This window comes from Peromyscus eremicus, chromosome 4 (assembly GCF_949786415.1).
Source record: "Peromyscus eremicus chromosome 4, PerEre_H2_v1, whole genome shotgun sequence".
Classification (NCBI taxonomy): domain Eukaryota; kingdom Metazoa; phylum Chordata; class Mammalia; order Rodentia; family Cricetidae; genus Peromyscus; species Peromyscus eremicus.
The window spans coordinates 5,188,486-5,206,501 of record NC_081419.1 but is presented as its reverse complement, the minus strand read 5'-3'; the positions used below and the strand labels follow the sequence as shown (position 1 = coordinate 5,206,501).

At 49.6% G+C, this 18,016-nt stretch overlaps 1 protein-coding gene across 1 annotated transcript in view; it reads right to left on the bottom strand.

Annotated features, from left to right (window-relative positions):
• Positions 1–18,016, bottom strand: part of Gpr107 (G protein-coupled receptor 107) — a 62,217-nt gene that overhangs the window by 30,864 nt on the left and 13,337 nt on the right. Inside the window, exons 2-9 of the mRNA XM_059260025.1 lie at positions 13,906–14,028; positions 13,255–13,305; positions 12,555–12,637; positions 10,042–10,181; positions 7,811–7,848; positions 5,395–5,451; positions 4,546–4,656; positions 4,019–4,152 (exon numbers count right to left, since the gene is read on the bottom strand). Coding sequence (XP_059116008.1) covers positions 4,019–4,152; positions 4,546–4,656; positions 5,395–5,451; positions 7,811–7,848; positions 10,042–10,181; positions 12,555–12,637; positions 13,255–13,305; positions 13,906–14,028 — 737 coding nt within the window. The remainder of the gene's footprint in view (positions 1–4,018; positions 4,153–4,545; positions 4,657–5,394; positions 5,452–7,810; positions 7,849–10,041; positions 10,182–12,554; positions 12,638–13,254; positions 13,306–13,905; positions 14,029–18,016) is intronic.

The following is an 18,016-nucleotide window of genomic DNA, read 5'->3' as shown; positions in this document are numbered from 1 at the left end:
GTTTCTCTGTGTAGCCCTGGCTGTCCTAGAACTCACTATGTAGCCCAGGCTGGCCTTGAACTCAGAGATCCACCTGCCTCTGCCTCCCGAGTGCTGGGATCAAAGGTGTGCACAACAAGTACAATCTGAGCAAACCACAAACATGAAGTCATTTTCTTTTTTTTAAAAAGCCGTTTTTGCCCATAGGAATGGCCTCAAATGAGTCTGGGGTAGTTTGAACGAGAATGGTCCCCACATGGCTGAATGCTTGGTAACCAGTTGGTAGAACTGTTTGGGAAGGACCAGGAGGTGTGTGGCCTTGTTGGAAGAGGTGGGTCACTGGAAATGACAAGCCATTCCTGGTTAGCTCTATGCTTCGCACTTGGGGATCAAGACATGAGTTCTCAGCTACTGCTCTGGCACAATGCCTGCCTGCCGCCATGACAGTCATGGACTCGCCCTCTGGAACTGTAAGCCTCAAATAAACCCTCTCTTCTATAAGTTGCCTTGGTCATGGTGTCTTTTTTTTTAATTAAATTTTTCTTATTTTATATACCAACCACAGTTTCCCCTCCCTCCTCTCCTCCTAGTCCCTCCCCCCACTTCTTTTCTACTGGCTCCCCCATCCACTCCTTAGAAAGGGTAAGGCCTCCCGTGGGAGTCAACAACCCATGGCATATCAAGTTGAGGCAGGACTAAGTCATCTTATCACAACAACAGAAAAGTAACTTAGGCAGAGTCCTACAACATTTCCCACCCACAACTTAATGCAGTAACTGGGAATTATGCACTGCAGACAGGCAGGATGGCTGCTGAAGCATGCTAGGATGGCCAGCTAACACAGCCCACCAGCTTTCTCCCTGGAAACCATACTGAGTCAGTTCACGCAGGAATAAAGAGGACAGTCCTAGAGACAATGAGAGACTCCAGGGAAGACAGAAACTGCAAATGTCTGAGCCCAACCCAGAGGGTCTGGGAGCTGGCCATGGTGACAGGTGAGGAGAAAGTGCTGGCATCATGCTCTTCTCCCCTCTTCCTAGCCTCGTGGATAACGTCCCTACACTCATCTCCCCTCACAGACTCCAGGCCACCCTTGGGCTCCAGGCATTGGATTCACCAGGCTACACCAGCACTGTCTAGGGCAGCAGGGAGATAGTGGCAACCTGGATGGAGACCTGTCTCTAAGACTGCAGGGGTAACACGTGACAGTGTAGCCCAAGGGACACTGTGGTGTGGCTAGAACCAGGCATTTGGATGCAGAGACAGCAGATGGAGAGCTGACACTGAACTGGATTAGCTGCACCTGCAGGCCACACCTTCTGTACATTTAATACATACACAGAAAACCTCCCAAAAACCCGACCAACCAACCAAACAAAACCTAGCATACCACAGACCCACTTACAAGAACATACAAATGTCCCAAACTGTATATTCAGCATATTGGGGTGACTTTCCATGCTGGGAAAAGTGGTCGAGGGACAGGAAGTAAAAGGGGGACGGTCAGTTGGGAGAGAAGCATGCACAGAGTGACAATGAGATCACACCACAGGCTGACGCACACTGCTCTGGGTTTATTTCCTGGGTACTTTCCTGTTCTAGTGACGACTTACTTGAAGGTCAAAAAGGAAGTCAAGGCCAGAGCAGTCTGTCACTATTGAATGGCAGTGTGCTTTACCCAGAGTGCAGCACTGCCCACTGTGAAAGGCCACTCTCACATCCTGGCAAGTTTGATTTGGGTTTCTCAGTTAAGCACCCATGCTGGAGCAATGAAAGGCTCTGAAACCATGGCAACCAGGGCTTGCCGCTGATTCGGCCCTGATGACCCTCACCTCTGAAATGGCACAACTCCACCTCAATAAGCCTAGGACAGAAATATTCAGGTCCCTGTTGTAGATGACAAGTTTCTTTAACATTGTTTTCAATGTTATTAATTAAAAACTATGAGCCGGGCGGTGGTGGTGCACGCCTTTAATCCCAGCACTCGGGAGGCAGAGGTAGGCGATCTCTGTGAGTTCGAGGCCAGCCTGGTCTACAGAGTGAGTTCCAGGACAAGCTCCAAAGCTACACAGAGAAACCCTGTCTCAAAAAACCAAAACCAAAACCAAAACCAAAAACAAAACAAAACAAAAAGGGTTGGGAATTTAGCTCAGTGGTAGAGCACTTGCCTAGCAAGCGCAAGGCCCTGGGTTCGATCCTCAGCTCAAAAAAATAAATAAATAAATAAAAATTAGAATAAAAATTAAAAAAAATAAAAAACAACTATAAAATAATAAAAAAAAAATAAGCCTAGGACAGCAACCAACCTCTAAACACAGAAAATCATCAGCTGCCTCTCACCTTGCCAGCCTAGCCCTCTTCACTCACCCCCTGGGGTGCATGGCGTACTAAACCTGAAAGGAGAGGCAGGCACCAGCAGGCGGCCCTGGCCTCCAGCCCCAGCTCAGTCAGGTAACCGGCTGTCTCTCACTTCCACTCTCTGGGCCTCATTTATGTGACAAAGATGTTTCATTCTTTCCAGCTCTATGAGAGTAACAAGTGCCCTAAACACTCCTGGCAGCCCTGGGGTCATATGACTGTGTGAAACACAAAGTTCCAACCTATGGACATTCGCAGGCTATTACATGGGGATGGGTGGCTGAAGCTGCATCTTTTTGGATGTGCACACATCCATACAAAGTTAAAAGCATGACTGGCACAAAATAGGTCACCCCACTTAACCACAGATTAAAGGTGTAGTCACCATTTGATCCAAGTGAGCCGAGACAATGATACTGCCATTGCTGAGTCTTAAAGGGAAATGAAACACCAGGAAACATGGGCAAGAAAGGGGTCCAGAAGTACCTCATTTGCACAGCATCCTGATGGTGCTAAGACACAGAGCAGACAGAGCTAAGGGTGAAGGAGGCTCGGCAGAAAGAAGGGCAGTTATCACTGCCCCAGTTTTGTAGATGAAGAAGCACAGTGAAAAGGGGCAGACAAGAAGTCACAGGCCAGTGTGTGCTGCGTGAACACGCTCAGGTCAGAGGACAACTTGCAGGAGTCGGTTTTTTCTTTCAACCACACAGAACCAGGGGACTGAACTCAACAGGCTGGCCAGCAAGTGGTTTTACCCATTTAAGCCATCTTGCCAGCATGCAAGATTCTTTTTTTTTTTTTGGACACAAGATTTCTTTGTGTAGCCCTAGGCTATCCTAGAATTCACTCTGTAGACCAGGCTGGCCTCGAATTCATAGAGATCCACCGGCCTCTGCCTCCTAAGTGCTGGGGTTAAAGGCGTGCACCACCACCGCCCAGCACAAGATTCTTTTAAAAGTGTCCACATCCAAGACTCTGGGTGTCTGTTAAAAGGCAATCAAGACACCAAGGGTTTCAGCTTCTGCCCCAGTGCTCCAGGGAGGGGTATCTAGGGCACTTTAATTATCATGTGAGTTTTGGGTAACAGTATATCAGGTTTACACACCCTAATTCTATGGGTCTTTTAATGTAAAAACGCTTTACACTATTTTGTTCTAAGATTTCTGGGCAGGGAGCCATGGAATTCATACCTATGTAGCCACTCCCCTCAACAACAGAGGACAGAAAGTCAGAGCCCCAGGGTTTGGGGACACGGGTCCTGGTGAAAGGCAGGTGGACTCTGAAGGTTTTTTCCAGGTTCAAGCTCCTGGCGGACAACGGAGAAAGTCCAGGGAGGCTTTAAGCTTCCACTTGGGCAGTGGCATCCTCACTAACTCCTCTCAAGAGGGACGGCCCTGAAAGGTACCACCCACCACACTCTCTGTGTGAAGCTTCCTGGGCTACAGCTAAGACAACACTCTGCTTATGCACTGTGTTTGCTTGTGTGTTTACACTAACATTTGGATCTACTTTTTAAACAAAACTCTAAGAGTGAGCCAACAGCACAGTGGGCAGTTCCTCTCACTAGCCTCTAGGTCTCAGGGAACATCCTGAGAGACAGCAGGCCTCTCCAGTACCACCTCCCCTGGGGCAGATCCAGCAGGATGAAACACACAGTTCTCCACACACTCAGAGCACTTACCTTCGCTTACGAAGGATATGAATCCAGATGGTCCCAGAAAGGAAGAAGAACAAGGCCATGGAAATGTACAACTTGGGGAGAGGGATCTCCCCAGCAGAGAGGTAGCTGTCAGGGTTCTTCTCGGTGATGTCAATCTGCAGCCGGTGGAAGATGGATCCCTCTTAGACAATATACATTCACGGCTGTCTCACTTCAGCTCGAGAGCACGTGTGCCAGTGGGTAACAAGCAGGTTGCTACTGTCTGGGCTGGTGAACACGCCCCAGCCAACTCTACACTTCCTTCTTCATAAGTCCTCTGCAGAAATACCTGCCCACTGCAGAGGTGCTGACCAGCCCCACTTTCTCAAAGTCGTGTTTCATATGCCCTCAATGGCAAAGGGTGAACAACGCCCTGTTTCATCCCTAGCACCAAAAGCAAAGCAAAATAAAACAGAAGCCCTCCCACCGAGGCCACCCCATCCTTATGGAGAAGCAGGTGTCTGGCACGGACAGCAGCATCCTGGTGGATGTCCCCACGAGGTACTCACACTCAGGCTGAAGGAGACCTGCTCACCAGGCCTCGCCTTGCTGCCGGGGCACGTGTGGAAGTAAAGGCTGTAGAGGCCTTCCTGGTCATCAGTGCTGATGTTAAAGAAGAACTGGAGGGAAGGAAGAAAGAGACGCTCACAACCTCAGCCACAGCTCCCAGTCTCAGAAATGACTCAGCGGTCTCATCAACAGGTCAGCCAGCCTCGGAACCTCCACAACAGCCTGGGCTCTGTAACTCACTTCCACCATAGCCATCTGCCTGTGATGGTTCTGCTGAGGTCAGCAGAGGTAGCCAAAAACATAGCATCTCCTTTCAAGTCAACAAACTGCTTCACGTTCTGAGATCTAACAGTGGCTTCATCAGTCACTACTTGTCACAACTGATCAAAAGTCCACACGGGACCAGTGTGTGCCACTGTGGGCTCTTCCAAGTTAACAAAGGCACAGCTCACGTCCACACTTAACTCATAACTGGGCTGGCTAGGCTGGCCACTCGAGGGCTTTGGGCCTAACTGAGCTCCCCTCTAAAACTACATCACCTTCAACTCTTAGCACAGGCCCTTCCACGTGCAGAACTGTGAGCCTCTGTCACATCCTGCATGGGAGGCAGAGGGGTCACAAGAGGACCTCAGCAGAGTGGGGTTGGCACTTGGGCACATCACTTACACTGCACTGTCACAAGGGTTCTCACTGTCAGACTCGTGGCTTGGGTCGCAGGTGGAGCTAGCCACCTAGTGGTGGGAGGGAGGTGGTCCTGCAGCCAAGGTGTCACACGAGCATGCTGCCAGTCAAGACTTGCCCTCTGACATGGCAAAGAGGAGTAAACGTCACTCCAAGGTGACACATACCTGAAATGAAACTGCCCCATCGTTCTTATGAATCGAGAAGGATTTCTCTGCTGTTGCCTGAAAGACACAAGAATCTGTTTCAGACCCAAAGTGGCAGAAAACAAGCTTAGGAAAGCAAAGCTAACTGGGAGGCTGAAGAGACGGCACAATGATTTAGAGCACTGGATATTTTTTGCAGAGGTCCTGGGCTATCTGTAACCCAAGGCTGCCCAACCCCAGGGCATCTGATGCACTCTGTTGGCTTCTATGGGCACTTCATGCACATTATACACATACATACATGCAGACAAAACATCTAAACACTTAAAATAAAAAGTAAAACTAAGCTGGGTAGCCGCGGCAGTGCATGCCTTTAATCCCAGCATTTGAGAGGCAGAGGCAGGCGAATCTCTGAGTTCAAAGTCAGCCTGGTCTACAGAGCAAGTTCTAGGAAGGTCAAGGCTACACAGAGAAACCCAGTCTCAAAAAACAACAAAGCAAACAAACAAACAAAAAATTAAAGCTAGTGAGCTGGAGAGATGGTTTAGTTGTTAAGAACACTTGCTGCTTTTACAGAGAACCCAGGTTTGGTTCCCAGTACCCACATGGTGACTTACAAACTCACTCTAACTACAGTTCCAAAGGATCCAACACCCTCTTCTGGCCAACAGGGGCATAGGCACACAGATGGTACATACACATACATGCAGGGAAATATTCATTGTGCTAGTTAGTTTTACATCAACTCAATACAAGCCAGAGTCATCTGCAAGGAGGGAAACTCAACTGAGAAAACGCACCCCAAAAATCTGGCTGTAGCATATTTTCTTAATTAGTGACTGATGAGAGAGGGCCTAGGCCATTGTGGGTAGTGCCATCCCTGGGCTGGTAGTCCTGGGTTTTATAAGAAAGCAGGCTGAGCAAGCCATGAGGAGCAAGCCAGTAAACTGTACCCCTCCATGGCCTCTCTGCATCAGCTCCTCCTCCAGGTTCCTGACTTGCTTGAGTTCCTGTCTTGATATCCTTCAGTGATGGACTATGGTGTAGAAATGTGAGCCAAATAAACCCTTCCCCCCCCAGCTTGTTTTGGTCATGGTGTTTCATCATGGCAAAAATATCCCTAACTAGGACACTAATACACATAAAATAAAAATAAATTAAAGCTAACTAAAAAAAAAAATCCCTTCTACAACACCAACACTGCTGACCTTTGAGAGCTCTGACAAAGCCTTTCACTGTCTTTCCAGATAGATCTGAGATCCTGTCTGAGAAGGCAGCTCCCTTTCCCAATTCCTTCCCTCCTGGTTACTCTCTACTCCCTCTCTAGTCTTCCTGTGAGCTGCTCTCTACTCCACAGCTCCTGTGGGACCAAGGATGCTGCTCTGGGCAGGGCTGAACAGCCCACCTAGACTCTGTTCCCAACTTTAAATATCAGAGCACTGTCTTCTGCACAAGCCAAGAGATTAACAGCAAGCCATGGAAAGAAACAAGCTACATACACACAGGAGCAAAATAAACTCTGACGGTGATGTTGAGCAAAGGCAACAAAGAATACATCCTGTGTGGCTCATTTCTCTAAGGCCCCCTAAACTGTTGTCTACTGCAGTGACTGTTCCCTGGGCACAGGATGAAAAAAAAGGGGCAGGAGAAGCCTTGGAGGTGATGAACACATCCACCATCTTGAGTGACAGGTCAAATGTATCTAACTGCCCCTGTAAATACGGGCAGTTTATTGTCGCCCAATCACACCTTCACAAAACGGTTAGAAGGAAGAAGACAAACGAGCAAGCAAAGCTAGGCCTGGGATGTGCACCCGTGATCCTAGCTTGGAAGGCTGAGGCAGGATGATGGGGAGTTCAAGGCCAACCTTGGCTATGTAACAAGGTGAAGCCAGCCTGGGTTACAAGAGACTCCGTCTGCAAACAAACAATACAGTCCCCTCACTGAAGAATCAGGACATTCCAAAGCAAATCTTCTCTGCTCTTCTGCTCACTTCTGTGCAGCGACACCTCTCTCTCCCCTTCCCTTCCACGCTTCCATCTCCCCCAGACAGAACCTTGTTTCACATTTCAAAGCTCTAGGCAAGTCCAGTCCTCAACCCTGTCTCATCACCCTGTTGACCCTGCACAGTGTTTTCAGAACCACAAGCTCCAATAAATACCTGGTCAAAGGCTTGAGGCAACCCATGGCCTGCATGTCAGCACCCTGCACTACCTGTGCTACCCCAGGTCTGTCTTAGGGTGCGCCCTCACCGCTTGGGCTTCCCCTGTGCTGAGCAATGTAGCACTCCATGTAAGTTCAAAATGGTTTTGGTGTGTTGATGCTGTCTCTCCAAACACAAGCCACATGCCATGCATACATACATGCACATACACACATACATGCAAGCACACATACACATCCAGAGAAGCTGAGCAGGAAGGAGGTCCACGCTTACCTTGGAATCCACTGCACTTCTTCTAGTCTTCGAACCATCTAGAAGCACAGACATTTAAAAGCCGTCACTGCCTAGTTCACCTCACACATCATACATCACAGTACCATTTCACAGAGCTCCAGCTAATCTAACACCCATCACCAAAACAAACAAATCTCATGGCCTCCACCTCTTCAAGTCCCCAAACGTAATTACTGGGCAGCAGAAGTAGCAAATCAAAGTGGCATGTTGCAAATATTACTGTGTCAACCATTACAGAACCAAGGGAAAGGCTGTGTAAATAATGTTGACTGAAGAGATGCCACATGGATAACTTTCCATACTTTCTAAGTGAGCACGTTCAGAGGCAGCTTACCAAGCACCTAACTGGTGCAATTTCTTTGGAGAAAATCTTAGGTAGCTAGACTCTGTGTGTGGTGCTGGGGAGGACACTCAGCCTGTGCAGGGGAAGCGCTCCTCCTGAGCTGCACTGCCAGCGTGGACTTGCTGGCTTCTCTTTTTCATTGCTGCTATTTTTGGGGGTCCCCCCAGTAGCAGTATGTTAAGATTACTAGTGGAGAAAAATGACATAATTATATTTTAATTAAAAAAGAAGCTAACTAGTGGATGGCTTGGGATGTAGCTCAGTTAGCCAAGTGCTTGCCTAGCATGCATCAGACCCTAGATCCCTAGTACCATATGAAACTGGACATGCTAGTGCATGCCTGTAACCATAGTACTCTGGGTGTGGAAGATGGAGAATAAGAAGTTCAAGGTCAGCCTCAGCTACACAGAGAAGTCAAGGCTAGCCTGTGCTATGAGATCCTGTCTCAAAAAGAAAAAAAGATAGCTAGCAGCTTTTTTCATGGCACAGAGTGGGTACCTGCTTCACTGTTCTTAGGAAACCACTCCTGAAGAAAGTAGTTGTGGTAGTTTGAATGTGATTGGCCCCCAAAATTTCACAGGGAATGGCACTATTAGGAGGTGTGGTTTGTTGGCATGTGTATGGCCTTATTGGAGAAGTATGTCACTGTGAGGGTGGGCTTTGAAGTTTCCTACGCTCAGGATATCTACCACCCAGGATTTCCATCAGTTAATTTCCTATTGTCTGCATGCCAAGATGTAGTGAGCACAATGTCTGCCTACATGCTGCCATGCTCCCCACCTCATATGATGATAATGGACTGAACCTCTGAAACTGCAAGCAATTCACCCCAATTAAGTGTTTTCATCTACATGAGTTACCGTGGTCAGGGTGTCTCTTCACGCAACAGAAACCCTAACTAAGACAGTAGCTCAGCCCTAAGAGAATGTTTCACAAGCACAGGGATTTGGACAAGCAGATCCAAAGCACAGGCACGGAACTGCACCACTGCAGTCCAGTGCTTCCCGACGACTCTTAATTTGCATCAACTTTCAACAAATTTAGGAAAAAATAACTAACAGCATAAGTGGTAAATGACCTTGAAAGAACATATATGAACCTTTAGATGGGACTAACAGTTAATCCAACAGAAACATCTGGAGAGAGGTGCTGCCTCGGGAAGCAGAGGCCAGGACACAGGAGCTCTTCCGAAAACCCCAACGTGCCTTTTCATGTTAGCATTTCCCTCCCAACTGGGTCTCCCTCTGCTGCACAGGCTTGCACTGACTGGGCACAAGTGCTTTTCCTGCCTCAGCTTCCCAAGTCATGGGGCTGGAGACATGCACAATGCCCAGCACTTTAGATACACAAACAAACAAAACAAAATAAACCCAAGCCCACCCAGCATCCCAGTGTTAGCTGCCAGCACTTCTGCACTCTGATGGATGCCACCCACCCACCTGATGTGGAATGGAAACAAGCTTTTTTAACTGCTGAGCCATCTCTCTAGTCCCCACACAGAAGATTTGTATGAATGAAGACATTCAATGCCCCAATATCTGTAGAAGCCTGGAGATGACAATGTATCACTTTAGGGACAAGGCTGAGCAAGTGACAGAATCATTTACTAGGACAGTGGGATAGAATAAAGCGAAGCCAAGGGGCATGCACGGGCTGCACATAGGCCCAGGAGTTGGGAGGCACCATTCTAGACTAGTCAGGGACAACTAACCAAGTGTTGAGTGGAGACAGGAGAGGCCTCCCTTCTCTCTTCCTTCCACATGCTTCTTTGTTACAGTAGTTCTGTGTGGCCTCCAGAGCACAATGCTCACACAACACAGGCCAGGCTGCGGTTCTTGAGAACAAAATCTCTACGAAGCAGGCTTACCTTGGGCTCTCTGCCCCTTGCTGACTTCGGGCGTGGAACTGACAGCAGGCTCCTGGCTCTGACCCAGGACTTTCTCGTCCTTGCTGAAGACGATCTTTGGTAACTGGGTGCCAGCTTCTGGTGGGGATCTGACCTTGACTCTATGTCCACGGAAGACAGAAAGGAGGGTTCAGAGCAGCACCCCAGCCTTCACTAAGTGCTGCTGTGGACCCAGCTCAAGCTCTGTCTTTTTGTGGTTTTGTTTTCCAGACAGGGTTTCTCTGGGTAGCCCTGGCTGTCCTGGAACTCGCTCTGTAGACCAGGCTGGCTTTGAACTCAGAGCTCTGCCCGCCTCTGCCTCCCGAGTGCTGGGATTAAAGGTGTGCACCACCACTATCACCACAGGGTTCCCTTGAGAATTCTTAATGTGCTCAGAAAACTGGTGGGAGGGAAACAGAAGAAGACGTAAGGTTCTCCAATACAACGGAAGTGAAGGAGGTGTGTGGGGAGCTGAGGACACTCCACATCACTGGCCTAAAAGCCATGTCCTCCTTCCCCTTCTTTTGGTTTTAAAGATTAATTATGTGTTTGTGTGCACTGTGTGCGTGCAGGAACCTGGAGAAGCCCTCTTCGGGCTGGAGTTACAGGTGACTGTGAGCCACCGTGTGCTGAGAACCACACCTGGACCACTGCCGAGGGAGAAAACTGAGGATGAGGGAACTAATGACCTGCCCTTTCCTGAGCCTGCCTGCCTGCCACCTCGGGACTTCAGGTGGGTGCGACAATCCCTGCTCTCATTCCTTCTGCCAGGGTCAGTCAGGCCTTCCTCTGCCACTTGCCAAACACACCATAACCTAGGAGACTGCAGCCTTCCTGACGGACGATAGTGGAGGCGACCAGGAGGAGACGTCTGCAGTGAGACCCAGAGCAGGTAGCTCTGCCCCAAGTGCTGTATTTTTTAAGAAGCTTCCTACCTGGTTTTTCTACTTCTGACCCTGTTCATCTCTAGCTCACCCACTCTGGGCTGCTATCGGCTCCGCTGGAAAACAATCTGGACACAGATCTTAGCTTGAACCCTTTGAAGGCTTCCTCAGAAATTACGCGAAGGGCCAGAGAGCTAGCTCACGGGGAAGCACTAGTAGTGAGGCTGGACCTGAGTCAACCCTGAAGCCTTCCCGTGGGAAGAAGAGAGCCGACTCCACGGACCGCTCTCTGACCCCACAGGCATGGCATGATGTGCACATCACACAATACATAAATGCAAAAAAAAAGGAGAGAAAGAAGTTACATACAAGTTAGGGTGGTTGGGCCAAGGAGGTGCACTTGCCTCCGAATTATGAGGACCTGAATTTGATACCCAGGAGTCATGTGTAAAAGTGGGGCATATGATGTGAGCCTATGACCCCAGGGCTGGGAAGGTGGCCACAGGAGGGTGCCTGGAATTTACTGGCCAGCTAGTCTAGGTAAATCAGCAAAACCTCAGGCTCAGCGACAGACTACATCAAGAAAATAAGGTAGGACAGCTGAGCATGGTGTGTACACCTTGCTCTTTCTTTTGGTTTTTTGAGACAGAGATTCTTCATGTAGCCTTGGTTGTCCTGAAACTCACTCTATAGACCAGGCTGGCCTCGAGCTCACAGAGATCTGCCAGCTTCTGCCTCCTGAGTGCTGGGATTCATGAATTAATTAAAAGCGTTCACATCTTTAATCCCAGCACTTGGGAGGCAGAGGCAGACAGATCTCTGAGTTCAAGGCCAGTCTGGTCTACATAATGACATCCTGCCTCACGAGGGGGATCGGGGAGTGGTTGTGGGAGATACCCAACATCAGCTTCTGCCATCCAACCCCATCTCACCACCCCCCTCACACACACACAAGCATGAAACCCAGGCAGTGGGCAGATAGAAATGCACCTAACTTAAAAACACAAAATCCCTTAATTCATCCCTCACCTGTGCTCTGCCACTAAGCCAGTCCCTCCAGGACAATCTCACAAAAGAGACACCAGTGCTCTGAGGTAGGAGAGGAGCCTGCACCCTGGAGTTACACAGTCCCTGAGTGGTAGAAGCTGCTGCCTGGATTCCGACCGTTCTCTTCCCTGCTTCCTCTACTGTGCTCCCCAACAGTAAACTTGGGTGCTGATGCAGTGCTCATCACCACGCTACTCCACAGACCACTCCCTCTCCTTCGGACACGGCCACCCTTCCTGCTCTCATTCATCTGGAAAAGCTGACTCACAGAAGGCTGCCTAAGCCTGACCTGAAACTGTCCCTCCTTGCTGGGGGTGTGGGGTGTGGGGGTGTGGGGTGTGGGGGTGTGGGGGCGGGGGGCTTCACTCTCCCTCTACTTTGCTGCAGTCCTTTGGATTGTACTTCATCTGTCTTCCTCCCTGGTGGGCCCTGTGTCTCTCAGCTGTAGCTCATCTCCAGTACTCAGCGCAGGACTGGCCTGTGGCAGACATCGTGGGAATGCTGGCTGCAGCCAGCGCCCACGCCGCACTGAGGGCCAGCAGAGAGGATTTCAGAATTACTTACGCACTTCCGGAGATGTCTAAGATGAGAAGGGTGACAGAAGACATAGACTGTTTTCTTAAAATACAGTAATTCACATCTTCATCCTGCCAAAGGAAGAACAAGCATGTATCATTGCACTCGCTGTGGCAAGAACGAGGCTCATGCTCCTCCCAACAGTGAAGCCTAGAAGTTACAGCAGCTCCCACCTCCAGAACAGGCACCGTGGGCTGAGTGAGGACAGCAGTCAGACTGTGACCTAGAACTTACCAGGTACCAGCCATCCTAGCACCTATAAGGCAGAGGCAGGGCCATCAGGAGTTCAAGCCCAGCCTCAGTTACACAGTGTGTTCCAGGCTAGTCTGGGATACAATCCGTGCTGGCTTATGCCTGTAATCCTAGTACTTGAGAGACTGAGGCTGGAGAACTGCTCTAAGTTTGAGGCCACCCTGAGCTACAGAATGAAACCCTGTCCATCCCTGCTGTCCCAGAGAAGGGGGGAGGGGCTGATAAGATGGCCCAGTTGTTAAGAGCACTTACTGCTCTTACAGAGGTCCTGGGTTTGACTCTCAGCACCCCATGATCACAACTGTCTATAACTCAGTTCCAGGAGATCCAACTCTTCTGACCTCTGTTGGCACCAGGCAAGTATGTGGCGCACAGACATGCATGCATATTTTGGGATGAAACACCAATATACATAATTTCTTTAAAAGCAACTTACCAGGTAAGAAGAAAAGCCATCGTTCTTGGTCCGATCTAGACTGAAGCCGATCTGAGGGCAGTGAAGAGAGGAAAGACTAAGTCCTCACACTGCCCATGCCTTTCTTCCTCAAAGAGCAGAAAACTCAAGTCATAAACACAGAGAGCATGGTCCTCAGGCCTGGCTTCTTCTCACTGTTCTTAAGAGCTCTCTTGGAAGAAGGGAATAGCTGCTCATGTCCAATCACTAACTATACATGCACTCCAGAACTGCAGGGCTGGAGGGATGGCTCAGAGTGAAGAGTGCTGGCTGCTCTTCCTGAGGTCCCGAGTTCAACTCCCAGCAACAACATAACGGCTCACAGCCATCGGTAATAGGACACAATTCTCTCTTTGGGTGGGCAGGTATACATGTAGACAAAGTACTCACATACATAAAATACATAAACAAATGAAGTTTAAAAAAAAAAAAAGGAATTGCAGCTTAGAGCTGGGGTGTGGTTCATTTGCCCAGCATGGGGAAGGCCTGGGTTTCACCCCCAGTATTTCACTGACCACAGAAGTACAGAAGTAAAGATGGTTCCTGATACATACTTTGGTAGGACCACCAAGAATGTTCTCGGCCAGGAGGGAGGGAGCTGGGAGTGACCCTGCTCTATGGGAAGACACTTGCCTCAGCATTTGGGTCCACGGTTCCCTTGGGCTCATTCACAGAGAGGCTGCTGACGTTGACCAGCATGTAGCCGTCCTTGAAGAAGCCAAAGGTGTTCAGATGGACTTTATGCCTCACATCATCCTATAGAGATTGGAGTAGATTTCTGGTTAGTCGGCCTGTTCATTTGCTTGAAAAGCTATGGTGTCCAGTTTCACGATGGCCAAAGCTCCCAGAAGTGCGGACAGAGAGAGAGAGACAGCTGTCACAGCCTTCAAAAGCTGAAAAAGACTCTTCAGAAATCCCACAGATGTCAAAACTTTGCAGAAAGCAACAGTGGGCTCATTCATTTCAGCACACTTGTATGGGCTCTGGGGCAAACTGGTCAGGGTCACCTTGACATGGGGATTCCACAGCAAGATGAACCATAGTTTTAATCTCCCTTGCATTCTTACTGACAGAACAGAGAGGCACTCAGAATGTGATGGGGAGGCCAACTCATGTATGTGGTGCACGCCTTTAATCCCAGTACTCAATAAGCAGAGGCAGGAGATTCTCTATGAATTCAAGGCCAGCCTAGTCTAAACAGAGTTTCTGGACTGTCAGGGGTACAGAGTGACACCCTGCTTAAAAGAAACGAAAGAGCCAGGTGGTGGTGGCACACACTTGTAATCCCAGCACTCAGGAGGCTGAGGCAGGTGAATCTCTGTTGAGTTCGAGTCCAGCCTGGTCTACAGAGTGAGTTCCAGGACAGCCAGGACTACAAAGAAACCTTGTCTCAAAAAAAAAAAAAAAAAAAAAAAGGAAGAAAGGAAAGGAAAGACTGGACTAGACTAGACTAGTAGTGGCTGAGGGGAGGCTCATGACCACCTGTAACTCCAGGGGATCCTTCCCTCTGGCCTCTGTGGGCACCTACATTCATATGCACACACCCACATGCAGATACATACACCTACACATAATTAAGAATAATTAAAAACTTTAAAGTTAAGCTGGGTGTGGTGGCACACACTTTGATCCCAGCACTTGGGAGGCAGAAGCAGTCGAATCTCTGTGAGTTCGAGGCCAGCCTGGTCTACAAAGTGAGTTCCAGGACAGCCAGGACTGTTACAGAGATAAACCTTGTCTTGAGAAGGAAAAAACAAAATGATAGCGTACGATGGCCTTCAGGACAGAAAGCTAATGAAGAAGTACTCTCAGGAACGAGTCAAGTAGAAACAGACTCTACTTGGCATGGGGAAATCCTGGGCTCTGCCGAAACCAGAGCTCACAGGGATATGGCCACCCCTGCCTGCCTCATGTCCCAATCTCAAGCATGATCACATATTCCAGGACCAGGGCGGGATATCAGCAAAGCCCTCTAACAGCGCGTGCCCAGGGTTCTTCAGAGCATGTAACGTTACTGGGAATGATATGGGCTGTCTGTGACAGCTGGCTCCTCACCCTTAGAGCCAGAATTACCCAGACACGGGAGGCTGTTGATGGGACCCTCCCCTACAGCTGGAAGTTCCCAGGCCTCAGAGGCTATCAATGGGACGGACCCTCTGAGGGATCAGTATAAGCCACATCCACGTGGCCCAGAGACAATGCATTGGACCGATGCCACCAGGGGAGTTTTATTTCCTGGCTGCCTCTGGCCCCTCCCAACTGGATCTGCTGGTTGGAGCACAGGCCCTCAGCAATGGTCTAATCCAAGCTCTCCCCAGACTCCTGCCATATCTCAGAACGGCACCGGCTCCCTCCCTCAACCCCCTTCTGTTATCTGCTGGTTTCAACTCCCTCTTCCCTTTTTTGGTCCTCTGGGAATTTCTCTTGGTGCCAGAGTTCAGCTAGGCATTTAAAACATGTTTGCTCACTCTCACTTCCGTGAGACAGAGGAGCCTGAGGCAAACCCCGACTCCCACAGAGAAGTAACCTCCTGCAGGACTGTGAGGCCTGCTAAGGGAAAAGACAGCAGGAGTGAAGGCTCCTGGCCCTTCTGGGGTGGAATTAAAGTCTTCAGGGAGTGACCCGAGTGACTACCTTCCCTGTTCTTCAGAGGACACACCTGCCCACCACCACTGCAGGTGCACAAGAAAGAGACTAATTTGACAATATTCGTCGGTGAGGACATCCAGTCCTCTGCAAGAGCCCCAGCTGAGCTGGCAGGGCGGCAGGGAGATCCCAGAACCTGTTCACACCACCTCAGGGAGAAGCAAGCCCACTCACAGAACACACGGGGCAAGGATTCAGAGGGCGACCTTCAGGAGGGTGACTGCTCCCCCGAGAAAGGGACTTTCCAGGCACTTGAGGGAAGGCAAAGCTTCAGACAATTCTGAAAGCACTAGTTAATTGTTTCCTGCTGGTTACACTGTGTTTACCCTGTGGAAATAACTAAGTGGTACATTTTTGTAACGTTCAGCATGGACGGAAATTTACATTTTCTTATATTTGTGTATTTATTTGTGTGTGTATTCACACATTACAGTACAAAAGAGGGCGCTTGTAGGAGTCCAGTCTCTCCTTCCAACGGATGAGGCCCGGAGCCTGGACTCAGGTCATCAGGCTTGGTGGCAAATGACTTTACCTGCTGGCTCCAGACTTAAAAGTAAGGCTATGCTTCTTTTACTTTCGCCATCCTGCAGGAAGTTGACAGCAGGCACAGTGGTGCACGCCTTCAATCCCCGGCACTTGGGAGGCAGAGGCAGGAGGATCTCTGTAAGTTCAAGGCCAGCCTGGTCTACAGAGTGAGTTCCAGGACAGCCAGGACTACACAGAGAAACCCTGTCTCAAATAAATACATAAATTAAGATTCACAGAGGCTCCATAATGTCTGCGCCGTATGTACTTTTCAAGCACCTGGCACCTGGCACCTGACATGGTGGCACATGTCACCCCAGCACTTGGGAGGCAGAAGCAGGAGGATGAGAGGTCAGGTAGGAGCTCAGGATTCCCACCTTCCCTCCCTGCTACTACCCTGGAAAGGGCAGCAGAGCCTCAGTGGTAAAGGGAGAGAGGCAGGAAGAGAGGGGGTCCGCAGGAGCATTCCAGCTCACCCTGCTGGACACCAGCAACAGAGAAGACGCCTTCAGCAACCACTGGCCACCTTTGCACTGGACCCAGCAGGGCTTGGAGGAGCTCTCTGCAGCACCATGCTGCCTCGCTACAACGTGACAAGGCAGGTGCTATTCTGCTCAGCTACTGATGAAGAAGCAGGCCCAGACAGGTCAAGCTTGCTCAGATGGCAGCAGAAGCAGAACCAGCATCCCAGCCTAGGTGGGAGCTCCACACCTGGGCTCTTACTCACTGCATGTCTTTCACAGGCAAGTAAACAGTGCATCGGAGTTTGCTTTGAACTAGTCTGCATTTCCAGGAGTTGAAAGTGCCAGGTTTGTCCCTGCATATACACACATGCCCCAGCCAATTAATTAGAGGAAGAAACCCCAAACAACCCACAATTTCATCTACAGGTATCTTAGTGTGCATCTGCAATGTGGGCTTTAAGAAAAAAGAACAGCATGGTGTACTCTTCATGACGGTAAACTGTATAACAGGTTAATGAACGAGATCATTCAGCTGTGACAAGTCAGGGTCACAGGGACATCAAATACTACGCCGGACTGAGGATGCAGCTCAGAGGGAGAGTGTTGTCTGGAGTGTGCGAGTGAGATGCTAGGCTGGACCCTAAGCACTGGCCTGAAAGTCAATTCCCAGATACCCAAACAAGGTCAGTGTTAAGAGTGTGTGGTCTTGCTGGGCGTTGGTGGCGCACGCCTTTAATCCCAGCACTCGGGAGGCAGAGCCAGGCGGATCTCTGTGAGTTCGAGGCCAGCCTGGGCTACCAAGTGAGTTCCAGGAGAGGCGCAAAGCTACACAGAGAAACCCTGTCTCGAAAAACCAAAAAAAAAAAAAAAAAAGAGTGTGTGGTCTTGCCTGGCTCTCCTCACAGGCACTCTGCCAACGACCAACAATGAGCAAGGCCAAGTTTGATGGTGAAACACTGGTGATTAATGTACCCTTTGTTTGTTTGTGTTTGTTTTTTCCTTGAAACAGGGTCTCCCTGAGAGGCCCCGACTGACCTTGACCTGGAAATCCTCTCTCTCTTTTCACCCTCATGAATCCACTGCTGGGGTTGCCAGTGTTCACCAACCCA